At 40.5% G+C, this 21742-nt stretch overlaps 4 protein-coding genes across 6 annotated transcripts; 2 read left to right on the top strand and 2 right to left on the bottom strand.

Annotated features, from left to right (window-relative positions):
* Window positions 1-1088: 1088 nt before the first annotated feature.
* LOC135485435 (arginine-hydroxylase NDUFAF5, mitochondrial-like) lies at window positions 1089-5026 on the top strand. 3 transcript variants are annotated; one of them, XM_064767443.1, is made up of 9 exons: window positions 1089-1106; window positions 1515-2128; window positions 2529-2640; window positions 2891-3037; window positions 3249-3359; window positions 3576-3662; window positions 4143-4287; window positions 4509-4591; window positions 4728-5026. In XM_064767443.1, exons 2-9 carry the CDS (start codon window positions 1674-1676, stop codon window positions 4827-4829), a joined length of 1242 nt encoding a protein of 413 aa, XP_064623513.1. In that variant the 5' UTR covers window positions 1089-1106; window positions 1515-1673; the 3' UTR covers window positions 4830-5026. The 3 variants fall into 3 exon arrangements, with proteins under 3 accessions (XP_064623513.1, XP_064623514.1, XP_064623515.1); XM_064767444.1 differs by lacking the exon at window positions 1089-1106 and having other exon boundaries at window positions 1515-1686; window positions 2012-2128; XM_064767445.1 differs by lacking the exon at window positions 1089-1106 and having other exon boundaries at window positions 1515-1651; window positions 2012-2128.
* Window positions 5027-5831: 805 nt separating this feature from the next.
* On the bottom strand, window positions 5832-8989 carry LOC135485434 (26S proteasome regulatory subunit 6B). Its single transcript, XM_064767441.1, has 8 exons — window positions 8938-8989; window positions 8542-8643; window positions 8187-8373; window positions 7865-8011; window positions 7431-7634; window positions 7003-7247; window positions 6572-6796; window positions 5832-6360 (listed from the first exon to the last, which is right to left on the bottom strand). The coding sequence occupies exons 1-8, from the start codon at window positions 8965-8967 to the stop codon at window positions 6247-6249; spliced, it is 1254 nt and encodes a 417-aa protein (XP_064623511.1). The 5' UTR covers window positions 8968-8989; the 3' UTR covers window positions 5832-6246.
* A 57-nt stretch (window positions 8990-9046) lies between these two features.
* On the top strand, window positions 9047-12989 carry LOC135484709 (ADP-dependent glucokinase-like). The gene is made up of 5 exons (XM_064766353.1): window positions 9047-9435; window positions 9869-10059; window positions 10451-10547; window positions 10764-10900; window positions 11851-12989. Exons 1-5 carry the CDS (start codon window positions 9104-9106, stop codon window positions 12516-12518), a joined length of 1425 nt encoding a protein of 474 aa, XP_064622423.1. The 5' UTR covers window positions 9047-9103; the 3' UTR covers window positions 12519-12989.
* An 846-nt stretch (window positions 12990-13835) lies between these two features.
* LOC135485436 (elongation factor 1-gamma-like) lies at window positions 13836-21699 on the bottom strand. Its single transcript, XM_064767446.1, has 11 exons — window positions 21546-21699; window positions 21244-21402; window positions 20790-20853; window positions 20332-20474; window positions 19846-19989; window positions 18684-18813; window positions 18038-18105; window positions 15929-16023; window positions 15329-15516; window positions 14944-15071; window positions 13836-14557 (listed from the first exon to the last, which is right to left on the bottom strand). Exons 1-11 carry the CDS (start codon window positions 21555-21557, stop codon window positions 14390-14392), a joined length of 1299 nt encoding a protein of 432 aa, XP_064623516.1. The 5' UTR covers window positions 21558-21699; the 3' UTR covers window positions 13836-14389.
* Window positions 21700-21742: the final 43 nt, after the last annotated feature.

A 21742-nucleotide genomic window follows, 5' to 3' on the forward strand; every position in this document is an offset into this window, starting at 1 on the left:
CATGTTGTCAGCACGATGGAGGAGCCAGGACTGTCAAACAGTTGTGTGAGCTTACTAGAGCCTGCACTTACATAATAGTGTAAAACTAAAATTTATATAATATATATATATGTATATAAAACCGTCATCGGATGCGCATCCGATATGCCACGATCGATCCTTTACCGTCATTTCCCTTACCGTCTTTGGATCCGATATGCTTCACCGTCAATTCCCTTACCGTCTTCGGATGCGCATCCGATATGCCACGAGATCCTTTACCGTCAATTTCTTTACCGTCATCGGATGCGCATCTGATATGCCACGAGATCCTTCACCGTCAATTCCCTTACCGTCTTCGGATGCGCATCCGATATGCCACGAGATCCTTTACCGTCAATTACCGTCATCGGATGCGCATCCGATATGCCACGAGATCCTTCACCGTCAATTCCCTTACCGTCTTCGGATGCGCATCCGATATGCCACGAGATCCTTCACCGTCAATTCCTATACCGTCATTGGATGCCACGAGATTTTTTGTTACCTCACCGTCAATTCCTATACCGTCATGGATGCCACCAGCTTTGTTGTCGTTGTAAAGGTTTCGGGGATACGACCAATGCATGCGAGCACCGTCGGCGGAACCCCAAACCGCCCTCTCGATCTATCCGTAAGGACAAACCACTCTCGTGACCGTCACAGTTACGGACTCCGGACCTCCAGACTTTAGAGACCGAGCTTTTCTTAAACCTTACAATTACTGTATACTCGGCGCCTCACTTATATGTGTTGTTTTTTTCACATACATTGTTCTCGTGGTTTACGGAAAAGTAGGCCTAAAATGTTATAGTGTCTAAAAACAATATTCAGTTAATGGAATTACACTTTTTTCCATTACTGCTTGCTTGATATTGCCCTAACAACTTTTTCATGAATCAATTTTGAGCATTATGTTTACAACGTAGTTATTATAGCACGAAATATGAGTCTAAAATGCCAAATACTTGCAACTATTATGTTAATCACTGAAATCTTAGTGTACTAATTGCTCGCTATAAGCTAGGTTATTGCGCCCCTAAAACAACGTACTGACAGCGCTACCTCCCCGGAACTCAAACTTTAACGTGAGTTAATTGTAATCTGACTCTCTACATACCAAAGTGATTTATCTAGGAATACAGTTCAACTTCACTGAAACTAATGGTGTGTTGAAATGTTTGATAAGTTCAATGAATCCTTCAATTCCTGTGATTTTCTTGGCGAACTTACGTCCGACAATGACACGTCGACCTTGACGTGTACCTGTAGGCTGTATTGCCATGTGTGTAAACATTTATCTTTTATCGGACGAAACTAGATGGGTATGCTTGCCTCTTGGCTTCTTCTCATTCATTGTCTGCGAAAAAGACAATTCTGAATATAATATGTTTGGTCCTATGAGGAGGAGGGGGGAATCATGGGCTTTGGGAATTGCCAAGGGGTGGTTAGGAGTATCGCCACAACAACGTTGATATGATTACTCATCGTTTCAGCGGGCATGATTTGCAATTGCATTGGGACATCCAGTGACGCAGCAAAAAGTAGCGACGCCGACGGTACTGTCAGAAGTAGCAAGAACTCGCAAAACGGGATCCTTGTTTGACTGGTGACTGGAGAGTAAAGTTACCAGGTGGTATTGTACTTATTCTAGCATGAGGTATCCTGGTATGCATCCAGTATGTGTCAGTTTCTTTGGGAAATCGCATTTCATCCAATGTAGCAGACGAATTTTTCAAAGACTTTCTTCCAAGTCAAAGTGTTTAAAAGTAACTGATGAATTATCCTGCAAAGACAGTTGCAAGATACAAGCAAGACTGACTGCCAATACCAATACATTTTACTCCAGTATTAAACGGGGAGATTTGTCATTCATACCGAAGAGTTTTTCCAGTCGATTATTTCGGAAGCCACTCATAACTCCTCTGACAAGTTGTGCTCACAGACAATACTCGAATGACTCGACTAATAATGTCGTGATGGTTTTTGATAGAAAAACAAAGAAAATGCAGCGGAATACGACGGCAGAGCTAGAGAATTATGAAGTGTATGATTACATCAAAGAGGAGATGGGTTACCGCATGTACGACAGGATATGTGACATTAAAAGGTAAAATGACTCCTCCCACGTTGACTTTCATGCTCAGCAATGATTTATTGGTGACTATGAAATGCCATATGGTAATCATAACCACTGCCCCTGGAGTTTCATGATTGCACTGTAATGGAAGACTTCGCTATAGTATTAGATGAACCACAAGGCACAAGAGGTGTCCAGGGCTGATTGTAGTTTGTCAAAACATGATGCAGCCTATCTGCAGTAACCATTATAACTTTTACTGTTTTAAGCCATTTCAAATTATATTTGGTTGAAATTGGTTAGTCTTTATCACTGAATTCACTTTTGAAATTCTGTACATAATTTTATGTCAATTTGTATATGGGGTCTTGGCTCTCACAACATTTGGTTTTCCATAAGTAACACTTTGAGTAACGTTTGAATCTTCCAGGAAATTCAATGTTGCAGTTGATCTCGGTTGTGGAAGAGGCCAAGTGTCAAAACACATCCTTGAAGAGAATGTGGGAACATTATACATGTGTGATCATGCAGAACATGTCCTGGTAAGTCTGATTCCTAATGCAACTTTATACATGTGCGATCATGCAGAAAAAACTCTTGGTAAGTCCTATTCCAAATGCAATACCTGATTCAGATTGTGAAAAGCATCACCATACCGGTATTCTCTTCTGTTACCATTTTGGTCTGTGATGCCATGAACACTGCTGATGTGTCATTGCCTCACAAATAAAATTCATCCTAGTCTGAATAATGTTGACCCTGAACTATAAAAAATTGATTATACTCTTCCAGGAGCAAGCAGTCACCTCCCCAGAAGTCCCAACACATAAACTTTGTGTGGATGAAGAATTCCTTCCATTCAACCATAATTCCCTGGATCTTCTGTTCAGCAGTTTAAGTCTTCATTGGGTGAATGATTTACCTGGTACATTCAAACAGGTTGGTATTCTTCTTCAATCTTCTTTACTATTTAAACTAGGAAGTGGAGTGACGACAACCCAGTTGGTAGAACTGATCTTCTCTAGGTTGTGAGCTTCATTTGTTGTGACGCAACAAAGGGCCAACACTACACTCATTCTGTACATGAATCTATTTGCATTACTTTCCTCATGACGTAACGCTAAGTGTATTCTAAACCTTTCTTCTTTAGATTCATAATTCTCTGAAACCAGATGGAGCTTTTATTGGGTCGATGTTTGGTGGAGAGACATTGTTCGAGCTCCGAGTGTCACTTCAGCTTGCTGAACTAGAAAGAGAAGGGGTGAGTATTGATGATTTTCTTTTCTTCTTGGTTTTTTGGTGCTGGCTTTCTTTGCAGTGCTACTGTTGAAATGCCTTCTCCCACCATGTGAATCATTCAAAATTTTAGTGTAATTTGATTTTTTGATAACTTGATCCAGAATTGTGCACTGTGATGTGCAACTCTGCTTTCTGAGCTCACCTGCCTGAATAATACAATACTCCTATTCAATTTCAGGGTTTCGCACCACACATTTCCCCATTCACTGATAACACAGATCTCGGTAGCCTGCTGAACAGAGCAGGGTTTACTTTATTAACGATAGTAAGTGGTATGATTTACATTAAGCCATATTGACATGTATTAGCGCTGCGTACACAGTGAAATGACAGAACCATAAGGCAAAGTGGTGCAAAGTCAAGGTACAGTTATCGCACCTGCATTGAAAACTGCTGGCAGTACATATTAACGCACACCGAGGCAAAAAAGTACTTGGGCTGTAATTGTACTGCCTGACCTTAGTTTTCGGTCTTGCAGTTCTTATATGATGTGCTGTGCCCCATGATCTATCACTTTGTCACAAGATTTAGTCACATATAATTGAAAATCATTAATCGATGGTCATTCATAAAACCTATTTTCGGATTGCTTGCCTTGTAGTTGTACCAGCTGCTTTCCTTAGAGACAGAGTTCTTGTGATGTGATTAAGTCAGGGCCTACGAACCATTGTTAGAATTGACAAAGATTGTCTTGAACTCTGTTCATGAATCAGGAGCTCTCTATGATATTTGATCTTTTTTACAGGATGTAGATGAATTAGTTGTGAATTATCCCAGCATGTATGAACTGATGTGGGACTTAAAAGGCATGGGCGAAAGCAACTGTGCCTGGAATAGAAAATTACACCTTTCACGTGATACTACATTAGCTGCTGCTGCGATTTATAAAGGTATATGTGATTCAAGAGGTAGATTTGTGACATCTGCTCTGGACTGAGAAGTAGTTGCTTTTGGAGCTGCTTTGTTCTTTCCACGTTGTAGTTCAGGGGTCTTCGAATCATTACCACTCCTATTAGTACGTCATTTATGATATTTTAAGCACACGTATGATCTTTGTTATTAAAGGTTGGTAGCTCTGCACGTTTATTACTTGTATTTTGACTCATTTCAGACATGTATGGTAATGAAGATGGAAGTGTTCCAGCCACTTTTCATATCTTGCACTTCATAGGATGGAAGCCAGATCCATCACAAGTAAGTTGGGCTATTTCGAAAAGTTTCAGCTGAGTCCAAACTGGTTAATTTCAAATCAGCACTTAGAGCAGCTTTTTGAAACCACAGATAGTTCTCTGTGGAGACAGTTCTCTGATGCCATTCTCTTATGTTTCAGCCAAAAGCAGCCAAGAGAGGAAGTGGTCAGATATCAATAAAGGATCTTGGACGCTTGGATGAAATCATGAAAGAACATCCAGACGGCATTGATGAGAAATGATGCTCACAAATGGGAGAGCTGGACGTCTTTATTTCATCATGGTTGTCAAGTTTTTGGCATAGTGGGCAAAAATCCCCCCTTTTGGATGTTACATAAGGATTAATGTGATTTGGTGAATTTTGTCTAGAATTGTACATGCAGTCCATTGTATTTATACAGTGGTTGATTTATATCAAAATAAAACATGGTGACTCACATACACTGGCAGTTTCTTTAGATTATCTGTTCAATAAGACTGGTACTCACATATCTGAGCATAGTACCAAGAGAGGCACTTCATTATATCTGAGGGTGGCACCAAGAGAGTTACTCTCTTATCCTACCAAGAATGGTGCCAAGAAAGCCACACTCTTCTCTGAGGTCTGTGCCAAGTCGGGCACTGCTTCCCTTATCCAAGACTCTGCAAAGATGGGGCACTTCCTGCCTAAAAAGAAAGGCAAATCCTAATCTAGGGATGGTGCTAAGAGAGGCACTTGTTCATCCCGGTACTAGCCTGCTTTGTACATGTACATCCAGTAAGATGCCAAGGCAGGCACTCTTTATCTGCGGATGATGCCAAGGCATTCACTTCCTTAGCTACGGACGATGCCAAGCAGGGCACTTTCTCATCTAGGAAAGCAAAGACAAGTACTCTGCCTTATCTAAGAAAAATGCCAAGATAGGCACTCTCTCTCATCCAGGAAGACCGTACTCCCCTCGCATAATAGGTAGATAGATGCCAAGACAGGCAGTTCAGGCTCAAATCTAGGGTAGTTGGCGTCTCCATGCATACAGCACTGATATCTGTCCAATACACATCCTTTTCCATTTTGTCATTGAATTCACCAGTCCTGCATACATGTACATGTACATAATCTGGAGAAAGTTAGCCATTAGATGCTGGGTCATCAACATGACCATTCAAGGCATTGTGACCGAGATTTGAGTCTCAGCCTTGTCCTACATGTATTGTCAAGGTGCTTTCTTTAATGTCAAACCAACAAACAAAGATCAACCAAGAAATGTTCACATGTGTTTATTAGTTTGAATAGCTGGTTCACAAAATTATTACAGGGTGTAATACATTGACACTGAATTGGAGAATCGAAGATCCCAGACTCACTGATGACAATACAGACATCATCCAGTTCAAGAATTACTCGACCTGAATTGTCTTATCTCATATAATCATCCACATAGCCTGGTGGCTCCTGGGAATGTTTCTATTACACTGTGCAAACCTCTTAATAAAGACCTCAGCTTGTTACAATAGGAACAATCAACATGAAACAAATTTTATAGATTCAAATTTTAAACACTTTCAGTATTGGTGACAACAAATTCAGTCGGCCCATAGTTGATACAAACTTGGGCATTTACATGTACATGTATAGGGAACTGATTTTATGACAGAAACCAAGAGGATCGTGCCTTGAGTTTATTTGTAGAACTCGTGCTCAGTGTCGTCCTTCTTGATGTTGTTCTTGTAACCTTTCTCGAAGTCCTTGGCCAGCACAACGTAGCGGTTCTCCCTAACTGCCTGCATACCAGCCTAAAACAGGAACAAAATCAAATGAGCAAACAAAACAAAGTGCACAACCTTGGGACACTTATAGACTAAACAAAACTAATAACTTCATGGAACTCTTTTTCCTGGTTAGAACTCCCAAATTCATAAACTTTGAACTGCAGTGGACACTACCGATGTTGATGTTAGACAAGATAGATGTCTGTTATCAACAGGGACTTATAAGCGGTCTCACCTCCTGGCAAATAGCATTGATATCAGCGCCGCTGATCTTATCAGGCCTGGCAACATAATCCTCCAAGTCTACTTCCTCGCTCAGGTTCATCTTGTTGGTGATGGTGGAGAAGATGAGACGCTTTTGCCTCCTGTCTGGCATGGGGAACTCAATTTTCCTATCCAGACGGCCTGGACGCAGCAGGGCAGGATCCAAGGTGTCGGCTCGGTTGGTGGCCATGATCACCTAAAATGGGAAGTCATTGTTACAACTACGATACAACACAAGAGTTAGTAATACACCAGCACTGCTACAAGTCAATGTCACAATAGCAAATTGTAAATTCTCTCCTGCACTTGCCTCTAATGGTCATTTTTTCATCATCCAAACATAGAATTAATATCGTACACCATCAATAAAGGAGGTAAGAAGTATTGTGTCTTATTTTATACCTTGACATTGACAGTTTGGTCAAATCCATCCATCTGATTGAGGAGCTCTAGCAGAATCCTCTGAACCTCACGATCGGCTCCCGTCTGAGCATCAAAACGCTTGGTAGCGATGGCGTCAATCTCATCGATGAAGATGATAGCTGGGGCATTCTCCTTGGCAAGCCTGAACACATCCCTCACCATACGAGGACCTTCACCCAGATACTTCTGGACAAATTCAGATCCGACAACCCTGATAAAGGCAGCTGAAAAACAAAACATTCAATGTAAAGTCAAGGATCTAAATCGAAGTACAGTATCAATTTGCAATGTTTGTGTCCCGGATAAACTCGCTGAACAGTTACCTTGCATGCCTTTTTTACTGAAATCACTCAACACTCCCAAAACACTTCTAGCCAGAGTCACTGCCGAGTGTCCTGACAACTTACCAGTTGTGTGATGAGCCACAGCCTTAGCCAACATAGTCTTTCCACATCCAGGAGGGCCAAACATCAACACGCCACGAGGAGGGTCGATACCGATCTGCTTATAGAGGTCAAAGTGAGTGAGCGGCAACTCGACAGCTTCCCTGACCTCCTGCTTCTGGATGTCCATGCCTCCGATATCGGAGTAGGCCACATCTGGCTTCTCATCTAAAATAAAAGATGCACTTGTAATTGAATGCTGGTAACTGAAAGCTTGCACTAGCTGGAAGTATTGATCAAGTCGTCATTTGTTACTTTTATTTGTTTACTGCCACAGCAATATTTTTCTTTCCGCTCCAAGTTATTCCAACTGAGCCTGTCCTCCCTCAATTTCTTTAGGGCTGTTACAGAAAAAAAACATTTATTCTGTTTGTGTTAGGCCTGCCATCCTTACTGACCTGCCGCCAACATGGTAATGCTACTATCAGCCTCTGGGGGTAGAACATCAACCAGGGCATTGCTGTGTTTGTGTAGAGCAACACTGGCACTGGGCTTCAGGAGTTCCCTGTCGATGGTGGAGAGGATCCTCACATAGTAATTAGAACCTGGTATGGGAAAGAATCACAACATTATCATTATCTGGATTTTCTAAATATTCCCAAGATTACAGATAAAACAATTATGAAAGAACGCTCCATCTTTTTAGGGTCTTATCATGTCACTAAAACCTAGAGTAGTACTAGTAGAGGCAATTCTGAACCTCATTATCATTACTCATACCTGTGGTTGAACCAACAATTCCGGTATTCTGATCGACCGCTTCCAGGAACTGTCCAATGACCAGCGGGACACTCTGGATCCTCTTGACCTCCTCCTGGGCATGCAGGTACTCTTTCTTCAAATTCTTCTGCTCATCTTTAATGTACTCTTCCTGCACCTCAAGAAACTCTAATTGCCTTTGGAGTTTCTGAAAGTAAAAAGATAATTCACACTCATTTTCTCAATGAAAAACTCCAAAACATGTTTAAGATTTTTAAGGTTGACACTTTGCTTCTGATGCTTTGCATAGGGAAATCCTTCAATCAAATTTATATATACGACTCATGTTGTCACCATTCGATTGACAATTTCTTACCTTGTACTTCACAAAGAGATCTTCAACCTCAGTTGCCAATGGATCCAAAACTGCAGTCGGTGCAGCAGTTGGAGGACGAGTCTCTGCAACCTGGGTCTCTTCCTGAAAGACAATAATTAAACTTGTAAGTTTTGATGTATACATGTATTTTAATTTTTAGTGACGATTGTCTATTTTTTATTCGACAGTGCTGCCCCCTCGGTGCCGGGTATTGAACCTCCTTCGGTCATGACATGGCATTTTTTTACATGATTGACACGTTTATTCCCCCGAAATATAGCATTAAATAGAATCAAACAAATATAAGACGGTTCTATACACTTAACTCTAAGTACTCAGTAATGTGAAAACACAAAGAATTTGATGATAACTGGAAAAAATCGGGTTTTTTCTCACCTTTTCAACAAAAATGCCGATTTCCTCCATCTTGGAAATTCGCGGAAGTGACGCATTCTGGGAAGGAAACAAAAGAGCAGCATATCAAGAACTGACACATCATGCACAGTCATGACGATGACAGTAGACTTGAGTTTCTCGCTGTAAAGACCAGTTGCTTTCAAGGATGACTTCTGCAAAAGCTGGTTTATTTTTGCCCGTATTTATTATACTTCTTGCTTACCTGTACAGCAGACGAACTGACAATGTTCTCAGGGAAAGATTAGATCAGGTTTTGGACGGTTTGCTGAGGGCAGAAAAAAAAGTTTCTGTTGCCCCAAAAACAAAAGTTGCTGTTGGATTTGGTGGGTGCATGGATGTGTTTGTAAATGCCACACAATTTCTGCAGAGGTTTGGTGCTGTTCCCCCCGAAAGCCCAGCACATCACGATGTCGTCAGAGATCAAGAGGGCCTGGAAGAGGTGTTTGCATACTTCTTCAGAAGCGGAGCTGCTGCTGAGTAAGTTTGTTTTCCCAGTGTGCCTCCACTTCACTTCCAGTGTGATCCAATGCCCTCTCCAAGTATTGTCGCAGATAAGACACAAAGAAAGTATCTTATTATCTGTTTTCCCGATAGTTTTTATAGTTTTTCCTCAGCGTATCTTCCTGTTTTTTATGGTTATTTTATTGTGCATGAATTGTTCATTGGCAGTGATAGTGTTGCACCGTCTGTCTTTTCCCAGTGGGCATTTTCAAGTGTTATCTTTCAGTGTCTCCCAGTGGACAAGAAAATCACTCTGGGAGATCCAGTGTAAAATCTCTAGAATGAATTCGTAAAGCTGCCTATCCTCTTTATAATTGCAGAATGATGGAAGTCAAGATCTCGTACCTCTATTAAGAGGAAATGTAAAACTAAAAATTTGTCTTTATGAAATGAGGAACTCTTTTTTCAGGAGATTTGTAAGTGATGAAAACCTCTTCAAGAAAGTTGTAGAATTTACAAAATCTATGCCTCATGCTCGGTGGACAATGGGAGGGAATGCACCAGTCATGGCCAATCGATTTGCAAGCGAAGGCTTCGAAGTTTTCCTCGGCGCCAAGTCGACGAAAAACACAAAGAAATATGTACATGCGGGTGTGACAGGTGCGTGAAGAAGTGAGAACGCAGACTTTTGATAAATTCCTGTAAAATGGTAATAAACTAGTGTTTTCTGTATCGAAATGTCAAAGTACATCACGCAGAATGTTTTGCCATTGCTGCCACTTGCCAGTTGCACCTCTCACTGGTATTGTTCACTGTGACTGTACATACTGTTTCAGTTTCGTGACTTCATTGAATACATACTTAGACATAGTTTTGTTCAAAAAATCAGGGCTCCCAGTGCTTTGGTTATAAATAGGGTGTAGCATTGTTAAGGCCCCGGACATGTTGTGATCTAAAATATGATATATCAACAAAAAAATATGTCTGCTTTTAAAGTCTACTCTTGGGTATAGTTCTTTCGACCAACTTCGATCTTGATTTTTTCTTGCAGCTGTTGGAGGTGATCAGGAACATGATGATGTACACTTTGTCATGGAGTACGATGTCGGAGATATCTGGGGGAAATATACTGCCACAAGAGCAAATAGGTAATTAAAAAAAGATCAATAAAAAAGGCACAACTTTGATTGATCGTCGTTTGTCCATTGGTTGATTAAATCTGGTATTTTCATGCAACTGAGATGACATGTTGTTATGGTGTCTGTGTTGGCAGAGAGAGTATCTTTCGATCGGCTCCGAGCATGGCTTGTGTAAAATAGAACAGTTGAACACAATTTGCAACTCGCCCTCTCTGTCCTTTGCAGGTTTATTATCCACAGTGACGACTCCAATCCGACAATCAGTGCCTTGGAGAACTTTGCTGATGCTCTGAAAGGACAGTCCATTGATCTACTTGTTGTTGGTGGGCTGCAGATGCTGGACAACTTCCCTTTCAGAACTGGTACGGTAACAATGCAAAAGACAAGTTTGGTTATGATTGTGAGAGCAACAATTTGAAAATTAGTTTGGCTTGACAGAAGTTTTTCAATGTTTTGTGGAGTAACTTTTCTTGACGAGCCTACCTCGGAATTCACAGATTTATAACTTGGCTAAAAAACATGCCCAGGCAAGGATCAAGACCAGGCAACATGACTGATTGCCAATTGACAGTCACAAACTTTCTAACAGTTTGACCACAGGGCCAAGATAATCTGATTGTGATGCCTAGATGTCTAAATTAAGATCATCTGGCCCAGTTTTCTAACCCTAAGTTGACAAAATAAACTTGTCCCCTTTTCTTATCTTTGATTTACTGGTTTTGGAAAACTTGAATGAGCTCTATTGTGAATTAGTATGAACCAGTTATTTTGGAGAGGGGATCCCTTTCAGAATGGAGATCATGGACAATGGGAGGGAATGCACCAGTCATGGCCAACGAACCAACGAACCAATAAAATAGAAAATAACTTTTTACTTTCCTTTGTCATGATCTTATCATTTAAAAATGCATGGCCTACAATATCTACTCTCGCAAATAAAACACGCAAAATCTATATTTAACACGTGCCTGTTATATGTATCATTTGATTTTGTCTGCTTTAGATTAAATCAATCGAATAACATCAATTCACTCCTGCAGCAGGTGTTCATAACATTATTCAGAATGTGCCTTGTCATGATTTAAACAGATGGCTTCTGACAGAAATATTCATACTGAGGGTTTAGTTATACTGTTACTGTGTTAGATGCATCATAAAATACATTATTTTTATCAAGAATATTATACAGATTTACAAATGAACTGCTACAATATGTGTATAACTAAGGATGAATGTCTTCCCCAATTCTCTAGAGAAGGGCATAAATATAGTGTTTGATGCACACTAAACAGTATAGTGTTTGTATTTTAAGGTGAGAGACAGACGAGACTGAAGAAACTAGATGACTTCTTAGCAGCCGTCCCCAAGAAAACCATGATACATTTTGAAATGGCATCATTCACAGAGGAAGCCTTACTCCAGGATCTTGGCAAACACGTCCTTCCGTACTCTGATTCCTTGGGAGCCAACGAACAGGAATTGCCAAATTTATACAGTGTTCTGACCGGTGGTAAGATTGTGTTACTCTCAGATAGCAATCCCAGACTTGCGGTTGTCCTAGATCAAATGCGGGCTGTTTTCCGCGCTCTGCGCGAACGAAAACCTGGAAAAAATCAACGAAGGGTAACAAGATTACATATCCATACATTGGCCTATCAGGTCATTCTGACAGTCAAGGGATCGAGTTGGAAGAACACCATGTCTGCCGCAGCGAAAGCCGCTCTCACTGCGCACCGTCACACATGCGGGAAACTCGATATTGATACAAATGATGCGCGAATGATCATGGACGATTCTTTCGCTACGAGCAAGAACCAGGGAAGTAGGAGGATTAGTCTTGATAATAACCGTCCCGTTTCCTGTTGGGATGAGGAAAATTATGAGATTTGTGTTGCGCCAGTACTTGTTTGTACAAAGATTCTGCAAACTGCTGGTGGAGGAGATAATATATCCTCTGCTGGTTTGGTACTTCAGATTTGAAGTTAACATCATTACATGCAAATTGTGAATGTTTAAAATTTATAAAGTGTTGTTGAGGTGCACTCACCATCAACATCGTCTTGGTCCTGGCTTTAGGGGTCTTCGCTGTAGTTGATGCTCAATCATGTTGGGATGCTTGTTTTATGCAATTTGTCATGGTGCCAGAATTAATTGTATTTTCAAATCAAATGGAAGTTGCTTATCAACAAAATATACTCTGAATTTTACATGAATGAATTTTGCATTAAACTCTTTGCTGGTGCAATGGCACTCACCGCACATTAAAGGTCACTAAATGTATACAAAAATGTTTAACCGATGTTACATGTTTAAGTCTGACTGAGACATGGTGCTCTTTGATGTGAACTTCTCATGATCCAGGTCAGGAGAGAATCCTTGTGATATCATGTATATACTTTTTGGCAGCAGATGTACTTCAGAGAGTAAAATATATGGTGTTTGAAAAACAAACTTTCTCTTGTCCTTTCAAAGTTTCTTTCAAGGACAGCAAGTGGTGGAGAACCATGACATTGTACATGAGACATCATAATGATCATCATTAGTCGTAGAGAACTGAGGTGACTACATGTAAGTTGCCACCAGCGACTTCAGTCAATCGAGAGGGCACAGATATTCTAGTCGGTGCCAAAATTGCAGAATTCTGTCAGTAGACCTCAGATGGGAGGCTCAACCAGCGCTACAATCTGAGCATTTCTGACCGGTCCCCATTTTAATCTGGGTGGAGTAAGGATCAGTTAAGACAACAAGACCTGTCTAGAATCATTCTGGCTCTGGGGTCGGAACCAGGGATCAAGTTATTCCACTATCAGATGAGAGAGAAGTGCGCGTGGCATTGGCTACATCCTGAACTTCAGCCCAACAATGCACCAACGACCGAGCTCAGTAACGTGTGCAAGGGAGGACTGGATTTTCGAGGATGCATCAACCATCAACTTCAAATGTTCTGCTTGATCAGCTAAGCACGTGTCCTGCAGTCAGTTAATAGAGGACAACTGAACTGGTCTTGTATGAAAACATCATTTTTATTGAAACAAGGCAATAGATACAATCCAATTATGGCTTATAGATTGAATCTATACTTGTTGTGAGGACAGGAGACAAGTTTTTTAGGGCAAGTGTACAAGGAGAAAATGTCAGGAGGGCAGAGGGGATCAAGGAGGAGACGAAATCATTTTGTCTTTTCCAACTTTTGGTTTTTGAGATGATCCCGTAGCTTGCGTGCTCCGAGTCTGAATGTTCCTTTAAAATATGAGCAAGTGGCCTTGAACTCAAAGAAAATAGCAAGCACAATACTGGTATATAAATAATTTTTTATTTTTCTCTTCACTCAGCACATCAGGATAGATCCAATTGCCATCAACTGGATGCACATTTCTTAGCACGTTTTATGTAAGTGACAGCTGCCTGCCATCGCAATAAACACAAGGTTATAGGTAAAGTTTTAATATTTAATGTGACACATTTATGGCCCACATGATAAGGTCCAGTACACTGTAGCATCAAGTACCAAAATGAAGAGACTAAGAGTCATCTTTACAGGATGTTATACATTGTGTAATTAATCACCGAGGCGATTCAAAGGCACTCCTTTCAGTTCCTGGCCAATACATCAAGAGTGCCAACTTTATAGTTCAGAATTGCAGCCATGAAATTTGCACCAAGGTATTCGCCTCTTGCAAACTAAACCCAAAACCATTGGGCAATATTCTGTAAAATTGTCCACAATACTTGGCTTTGGTGAGCACAAATTACTTAAAATTGCTTAACTAAGATGGATATTGACAGAAACAGGATAATTTAGTTGGTTGGTATTATTGTAGAGTTCTCCGTAAGTTGCATTCTGAATTAATCTAATGGAAGTTCTTTACACTTAGAAGAGGATGTGCCTTCCAGTAGTCCCTTTCTGGTTCCTGTACGAGATATTCTGTCACCATTTCTTTCACTTCGGGCTTCTCAGGATCCAGTATTTCCCAATCGTAACTCAAGTGGTCACAGCCTCCAATTGTATCAGCAGCGATCTGGAACACAAGTCACATGAGGTAATTTTAGTTATAAACTATCAACTATGTTAAAAATCTCTAAGTTTCATTACCACTTAATTCTGTCAGCAACCACAATATTGAGTCTACCGCCAAATGAAACTGAAGAAATTTTGCCGACATTTTACAATTCCAGAACGTGTTTTTTATCATATGAATTTTTTATGTCCATGTGGTTAACTCGCTTCTTGCAGTGTCAGTGGTCAGAAGAGATGTTGTCAATCATACAAATCAAAGGGAATCCGTTATGTCATCATTCCACGTCTACTGCAGTCTCTCAGAGAGGTCCACACTGGACACAGGCGAGTCAGATATTGGCCAACCATAGTCAGATGACCACTAAGCTACAAGATAAAAGCACACACCTCATGATAAGGCTTATTTCCTCGGGACACAAACAGCGCCGTCACAGCATGAAGATTGCCCTCCTCACCAGTCACTACCGCTATACCGATGCCATATTTGCGAATTGCATCCAACCTCTGGAACCAACCTGGAAAGACAGCAGAACAATACAAATAGCAGTAACATACAGCCTCAATAAAACTTTTCACTATTACTGCCGAAACAAACTTAAAAGCAGTGTCAGTGGTCAGAATAGGTGTTGTCAATCATACAACTCAAAGGGAATCCGTTATGTCATCATTCCACGACATCTGCTCTTGATCTTTGACAGTAGGGTGTAAAGCTGCACAGGGCAAGCTAACACTATGCCGAAGGATTCGAACCAACCACAGAAATATCACTTACCACCAATCAAATTATTAATCATAAATGAAGGCTTCGTTCGGTATGCTGCCAAGTCCTCCTCTTTGTATGTTCCCTTGTATAAGCACAGATTTTCCTTATCATAGTTCTGCCAGAAATAAGGGACAGACTTTCCAATCACGTCATCCTCGTTGAAATAAAGCCGATTCCAGGCTTCAAAATTGAATTTACTGAAAGAAATACAGCAAGACAATCATTTAAAACATGCATATATATTCATTTGTAGAGCCCATTCAGTGCATACACACCAAATGAAAGGCCCTTTTCTGCAAGGCCCAAGAAATGTGAATGCAAAATCAGATTTGATCAACTCCGCATGCTTTCAAGATCAAAATACTTTTAGCAAACTACCAACAGTACAAACTAGGCAAAGACAGTGGTCAGAATTGATTTTGTCAATCATGTACGAAATCAAAGGGAATCCGTTGTATCATCATTCCACCTGTCTGTGGCTGCATCACTACAGTTTTGCGAACAGTACCATATCAGCAAAATGAGGTAATCTCCATTTCACCAACAAACAACTCAGATAGCACGACTGACCAAAGCCACAATGCAAAGGCAGGTTATCTGAATTCATACCCGGGAGGAAGTTCTTCAAAGGCATTTTTCCTTTTTGGTGGGGGAAGGTCCACCTCTTTTTCTTCTGTCTTTTCTTCTTTCATCTTGGGTTCTTGCTGTAAGAAAATGCAAAACTTTATCAAAACAACCAGAATAGGGTTTTCTGACTGCGACAAAACATTCCTATTCTGCACCAATTCGGATACCGATAAAAGAAATTGTGGCCTTCAGTTTTCGAAAGCATAGTCGTCTCTCGGAGGGCCCACAGACTATTGGCTCTTGTCGCAGTTGTGAGATTCCACATGTGTCAGTAACTTTTAAAGATTGAAGTGAAGAGGAACGAAAGTACATATATCATCAATTTGATAAAACACTTGAACAGACCAATTGCAACTTATGATGTTGGACCCTAAAAAGCAGATGCGCGATTCGACAATTATCAGCATGCACAAAATATAGCTTTTCAAATGATAAAAGAAAAAATGAAATGGCCAGGGCCATTGTGCTCACCTCATGTGGAGGAAAGATGGATAAAGAGCATGGTCTTGTGTCATGTAGTGTTAGGTTTGATGTAGGTCCAAGCAATTACAATTTCCCCAAAATGGCCAATTTACAGTACATTCGACCTCTGTGACCTTGAAAAGTAGGTCAAATCAAAGAAGACCCGGGTGACACATTGAATGGTTGTTAGAATTAGATGTACCTATGATATAAAATTGGTGCCAATCGGGCAAGTCATTACTAGGAATAACGGCATTTTGAAGAATTTAGGATTTGGCCCCCTCCCTGGAGGCCAAACGGCAAATCAGATCGCACCAAACTTCGGTACCTGAGATCACCTGACCAAGGGGTACATGTGTACTTAATTTGTGATCAATAGTCATTGCAGTTAAGAAACGTGCCATAGTTACGGCCTGACGGCGAATTTAGGCCATTTGACCTCTGTGACCTTGACAAGAAGGTCAAATTAAAAACCTGTGTGACATATACTGTATGGTGGTTAGATGTACCCATGATATCAAATTGGTGGCAATCGGGCAAGAAGTTAAGGAATAATCACATTTTTAAGGTTTTTGGATTTTGCCCCCTGGTGGTCAAGTGGTGAATCATATTGGACCAAACTTCGGTCCCTGAGATCACCTGACTAAGGGGTAAATGTGTACCAAATTTGGTATCAATAGTCATTGCAGTTTAGAAACGTGCCATCGTTACATCCTAACGGCCAATTTACACCATTTGACCTCTGTGACCTTGAAAAGGAGTTCAATTCAAAAACCCGGAGGATATATGATGCACCTTTGCTAGAAGTACCTACCATATTTTTTTCAAAATTTCCCGACTACTATTAAGGGAGATATTGCATATTTTCACTTTTAACGTTTGGCCCCCTGGTGGCCAAACCATGAAACGAATCGGACCGAAACTTGGTCTCCCAGGTGTCATTACATAAGGGTACATGTGTACCAAGTTTCAACTCAATAGCTCCAACAGTTACGAAACGTGCCCTGCTAACGGACGACGGACGACGACGACGACGACGACGACGGACGCCACGGTATGGGATAAGCTCACCTCTGCTAAGAGGTGAGCTAAAAAGAGAAAAAAAGGTCCTTTAAATAAATCAAAAAGATAATATTTATACTCAAAAATACATGCATTACATGATCTGCACTGATATCATTATCTGAACTTAGATATTTGTGAAATGATTAACATGGATAGAGAAGTCTTAAAACAAGAGAATAAAATAATTGAAAAAATTGCCACAACTCCACTGACCTCCTTTCTCTTATCCATTTTGTTTTTGTTCTATCCATGGATAGCATTTAAACAAATCATCCAGAATATTATTATTAGCACCAGTATTCTGGAATTTTTACATTTAGAAGAATTATTTTTATGCCTGGCCTCTATCTACTGTCTTTGTCTCAAGCTTTGACTTCCATGTGGGCTGATGAGGAGTGAGTACAAAGGCCATTGAGAGCAACAACACAACGAAATAGGCCCAAGAACCAAAAACCTCATAGAATTTGGTTTACCGCTGGTTTGTTATGGCTCTCAACGTCCAGTGTTGCCTGGAAATAATTGAATCATTTTAGCGGAACAATGGCACGATTCATGGAGACCTACCTTTGGTTGTGGTTTCTTCTCTTTCTTGCCCCCTTGGTCTTTCTTGTTTAATTCAGCATATTTTTTACCTGGAAACAATTGAACACTTTTCTAAACCACAATAATGTAAATGTAAATGAACTGAATTATTGAAATAATCTATGGCGCATGACAATTATAAAATCAGTTTTTTCTTATGGCAAAGTAAGCCTGATTTTTCACGATGTCATGTGTGTGAAGTTGCTCTAGCGAATCACAAGCGAAAATCGGCTATTGACTGAACATGTAGGATCTCATCTAAGGCTAGTTCATCCAGCAGAAAGAATGACCTGGCCATATAAAAGACGAAAACCATTTCTCTACCTCCCGTCTCTTACATACAAACAGGTTACATCTGTAGGCATGCCTTATTCGGGGGATTACATGCGAAGAGAATCAATTTAAAGATGATCATCCATCTGGACAATTACTGCAATTCTTCCACTGCATTCAGCCTCCCAGTACCATATCTTCAGTCCTGTGGTTGAATTGAAGTGGCTTTACCTTTCAAAATCTTGCTGTGCACTCCCAAGTTTTTCCTCAACAATGACAACATCAGTGTCAGGGGATGTCTCCAGTAACAAACAGCAATTTCTCAAACCAACCTTTGTTTACGGTGCATACTTACTGTCAAACTGTGCCATCTTTACACAGAGTTTGAACTCTCCAATGACAGCCTTGAAGTTTGGCTGATTGATGAGGGTTGTGAACCATCTGTTGACATGGGGGAATGGTGCACGGAAAGAGGGCTCCAGAACCTGAAATATACAGTTGCAAACAGTTCAACTGACTGAGGTTTAAAGAATGATCCAATATTAGTCACTACCTTTGAAAGACTAAAGAGATTGGAAATTGTTGACGCAATCACAAGTGCCAAATGAAAAGGATATCAATGGACAAATAAAGTGATCAGGTCGTCAATCTACCTCCTGTTCTTACACACCAACAGGTTGAACTGTTTAGAATGCCTTTGAAGGAGGAAAATGTTTTCAAAGAAAGGGACTTCCCTCAAATCAAATTGTTGATATTGCTGTCCTTATTTCACTATGTGAAAATCAAACTTATTTAAGTGTTGACAGTGTTATATGTTGCCAATGATAGAAAACATAGGCAAACTTATTTCATAACCAAGTGGTTTCTATACCTCCAGTTCTTACACACCAACAGGTAAATCTTATTAGCATGCCTTTGAAAGAGGATTGTTGTTATTTTTTAGGTTTTCATTATGAAGACATGCAAAAAGAAAACAATTAGCAATTGTTGACAAAATTATAGGTTGCTTATGATAGAAATCAAGAAGCAAGCTCATTTCATTACCTAGTCATTTCTTTACCTCCAGTTCTTACACACCAACAGGTAAATCTTATTAGCATGCCTTTGAAAGAGGATTGATCAGAGAGAAAGTGTAGGCTCTCAATTAAACATTCCAGCAGTTTACCTCGCAACATGACTGAGATACATCAGTAGACACACTGGCTGGTGGAATCAAGTTTTTAACGCAAGTTAAATAGTAGTAGTTCAACCTCATACTAATACAAAGCATTTTCATCGTCAGCCATGTTGGAGAGTAGAACAACGATCTGTCAAGTGTCATGGTTTATATTTGGGCTTGCTTTCTTTTGTTTGTCCCTCCAACATGGCAGGTGATGAGGACACGTGAAGCCACTCATAATAATCCCCCCTTCTTGATAATCTGCACAAGACAAGTCAAGGGTAACCGCACAAACCTAGAGTGCTCTCATCAAGGACACTGCTGGAGTAGGATATACATGTACTTCCAAGATACTTACATGCTGGTAGAGAGCTAGCAAGTTGCAGCACACACTGATGTCAGCCTGGGAGATCCTCTCACCAACTAAGTAGGTCCTGGTCTTCAGGTAGGCGTCGAGGACACGGAGGGCTCGTTTGATGGTCTCTTTTGCTGCTTCAGTGTTCTAGAAAGGAAAATAATTTGAGCGGTTATGTTCTGAATCTGTTTGGATGCTGAAGTTGAATAACTTTATTTCTGTGACTGTGGGCTTGCTGAATGTAATTTACTCCAGCAACTCATGGGCCATAACTCGGAGGCTGAAACAAATCATCGATCTTCCACTCCAGTCGTACAGGAAACAGTAATATCTTAGTGATTGTTGAAATCAGGTTACCTGGAAATGTTGCTGCGAAAATAGAAAATCAAAACACTAAATTTAAAGAAGAATGCAGAACCATCTGAGAAGGCGACTGCTCATTCGAGAATTTCTCCCACAAATAAAGTCCTTCAAATCATGGCATTATACCTGTTTGTTGTACTGCATAAAGCCGAGGCAGGGGAAAACCCAAGTACACGCTGATGGCAAGATCTCATTGTCCCCAAAGTTGATCCACTGATCAACAAGCGCAGCAGACGTGTTACAGCTCCCGTGGAGCTTACCGTTGGCAACTGAAAAAGAATGTGCACTGCTTTATTGACGATGAATAGTCAATTAGTCTTTCCTCTTTGTTTAACTTAACTTGTCTAGTGTTAGGTTCAAGGTTTAACTGACACCGACTGTAATGGACAACACTGATTCACTAACACTGTAGGTGTATTTGATGGATCATCTCAAGAGTTGCGACTTTCAGCCAGGCCCACTTCATAATCATAGATCATTTCGTACTACTACTAGTACTACCATGTCTTCTGATCATTTCTGCAGAAGTCAACATGACCTGTTCCTCAAGTTTCATGCCTCATATTGAGCTCCATTATACCTACCATAGCGAGCAATGGCATTGCTTTCAAACAATGTCGTTCCATCCTCTGCCTCGTACGCTGGAACCTGAAATTTCCAACATGACAAATATTTACTAATTTCATTATTCATTTCTCTTGGACAGCCCCTAATGCCAGTAATGGGTGATTCGGTGAAATATCAGACTGCGAAGACCTCTTCCTTTCTTATTTCTCTTTTATGGCAAAACCAAGATCAATGGTTTGCTTTCCCCACCCCAGAAACTGTATGTTTGACTGGTTTAACTGGAAAATTGGGTATTTCAAACATTTCAGCGGCATTTCATCATGCATGCATTGTTGTCAATGATTGAATGATTGCTTTTTTTTGGGATGATCCGGGATGGTGCATCATCATTCAATAATCGTCACAATCACATATACAGTTCCTGATTTGGCCGTTGTATCTTCATCTATTTTGTACAATAATTTCACTCACCTTGCCCAGGGGAAACTTCTTCAAAAAGTCATCAGTTTTGTTGGTTTCACTGAACTTGAACTTTGGTGGTTTGTCTGCAACAGTGACGTTGGTGCCACTGTATTTTGCAGCGACGAGTACCTTGAAGGCACGGAAGTTTTCAGGGTAAGTGTACAGAGTCTGAAAGGACGATTTGTAAAACTGAACATATTTTTACAAAGGAGATTAACTGAAGATTATTGGGGAATACTTGCTGATGCTAATAGATAAAGGATGAGGTGGATTTAGACCGATTTATTTTATCTCTTGCCACGAATACTCACGCCAGTCGCCATTGTACCGGTATAGAGGAAGTTGCGCACTTGACGATTGCGCACCTGGGTTTTGCTAAACCAAAGAATTTGAAGTGTGAAGAAGACACACTGGGAGCCACTGGGAGCCACTCCTTATTTGTCACTATTTGTTATAGTTTTCTTCTTCTTCTTCTTCTTCTTCTTCTTCCTAAAAGTGATTGGGAACC

Source organism: Lineus longissimus, chromosome 3, assembly GCF_910592395.1.
Source record: "Lineus longissimus chromosome 3, tnLinLong1.2, whole genome shotgun sequence".
Classification (NCBI taxonomy): Eukaryota; Metazoa; Nemertea; class Pilidiophora; order Heteronemertea; family Lineidae; genus Lineus; species Lineus longissimus.

Bases quoted from the DNA above. Each gene is read 5' to 3' on its own strand.
- LOC135484709 (XM_064766353.1), top strand. From the start codon at position 9,104: ATGACTTCTGCAAAAGCTGGTTTATTTTTGCCCGTATTTATTATACTT. The intron at 9,436-9,868 runs GTAAGTTTGTTT...CTCTTTTTTCAG, and splicing joins AGAAGCGGAGCTGCTGCTGA to GAGATTTGTAAGTGATGAAA. The intron at 10,060-10,450 runs GTGCGTGAAGAA...TTTTTCTTGCAG, and splicing joins TGTACATGCGGGTGTGACAG to CTGTTGGAGGTGATCAGGAA.
- LOC135485434 (XM_064767441.1), bottom strand. From the start codon at position 8,967: ATGGAGGAAATCGGCATTTTTGTTGAAAAG. The intron at 7,248-7,430 runs GTAAGTTGTCAG...TTTGTTTTTCAG, and splicing joins TGTGGCTCATCACACAACTG to CTGCCTTTATCAGGGTTGTC. The intron at 6,797-7,002 runs GTATAAAATAAG...TTCCCATTTTAG, and splicing joins ACCAAACTGTCAATGTCAAG to GTGATCATGGCCACCAACCG.
- LOC135485436 (XM_064767446.1), bottom strand. The intron at 16,024-18,037 runs GTAGGTCTCCAT...ATTTTCTTACAG, and splicing joins AGAAGAAACCACAACCAAAG to CAAGAACCCAAGATGAAAGA. The intron at 15,072-15,328 runs GTAAGTGATATT...CTGTCTTTCCAG, and splicing joins GATTAATAATTTGATTGGTG to GTTGGTTCCAGAGGTTGGAT.
- LOC135485435 (XM_064767443.1), top strand. From the start codon at position 1,674: ATGAGGTATCCTGGTATGCATCCAGTATGTGTCAGTTTCTTTGGGAAA. The intron at 4,288-4,508 runs GTATATGTGATT...GACTCATTTCAG, and splicing joins TGCTGCTGCGATTTATAAAG to ACATGTATGGTAATGAAGAT. The intron at 4,592-4,727 runs GTAAGTTGGGCT...CTTATGTTTCAG, and splicing joins GGAAGCCAGATCCATCACAA to CCAAAAGCAGCCAAGAGAGG.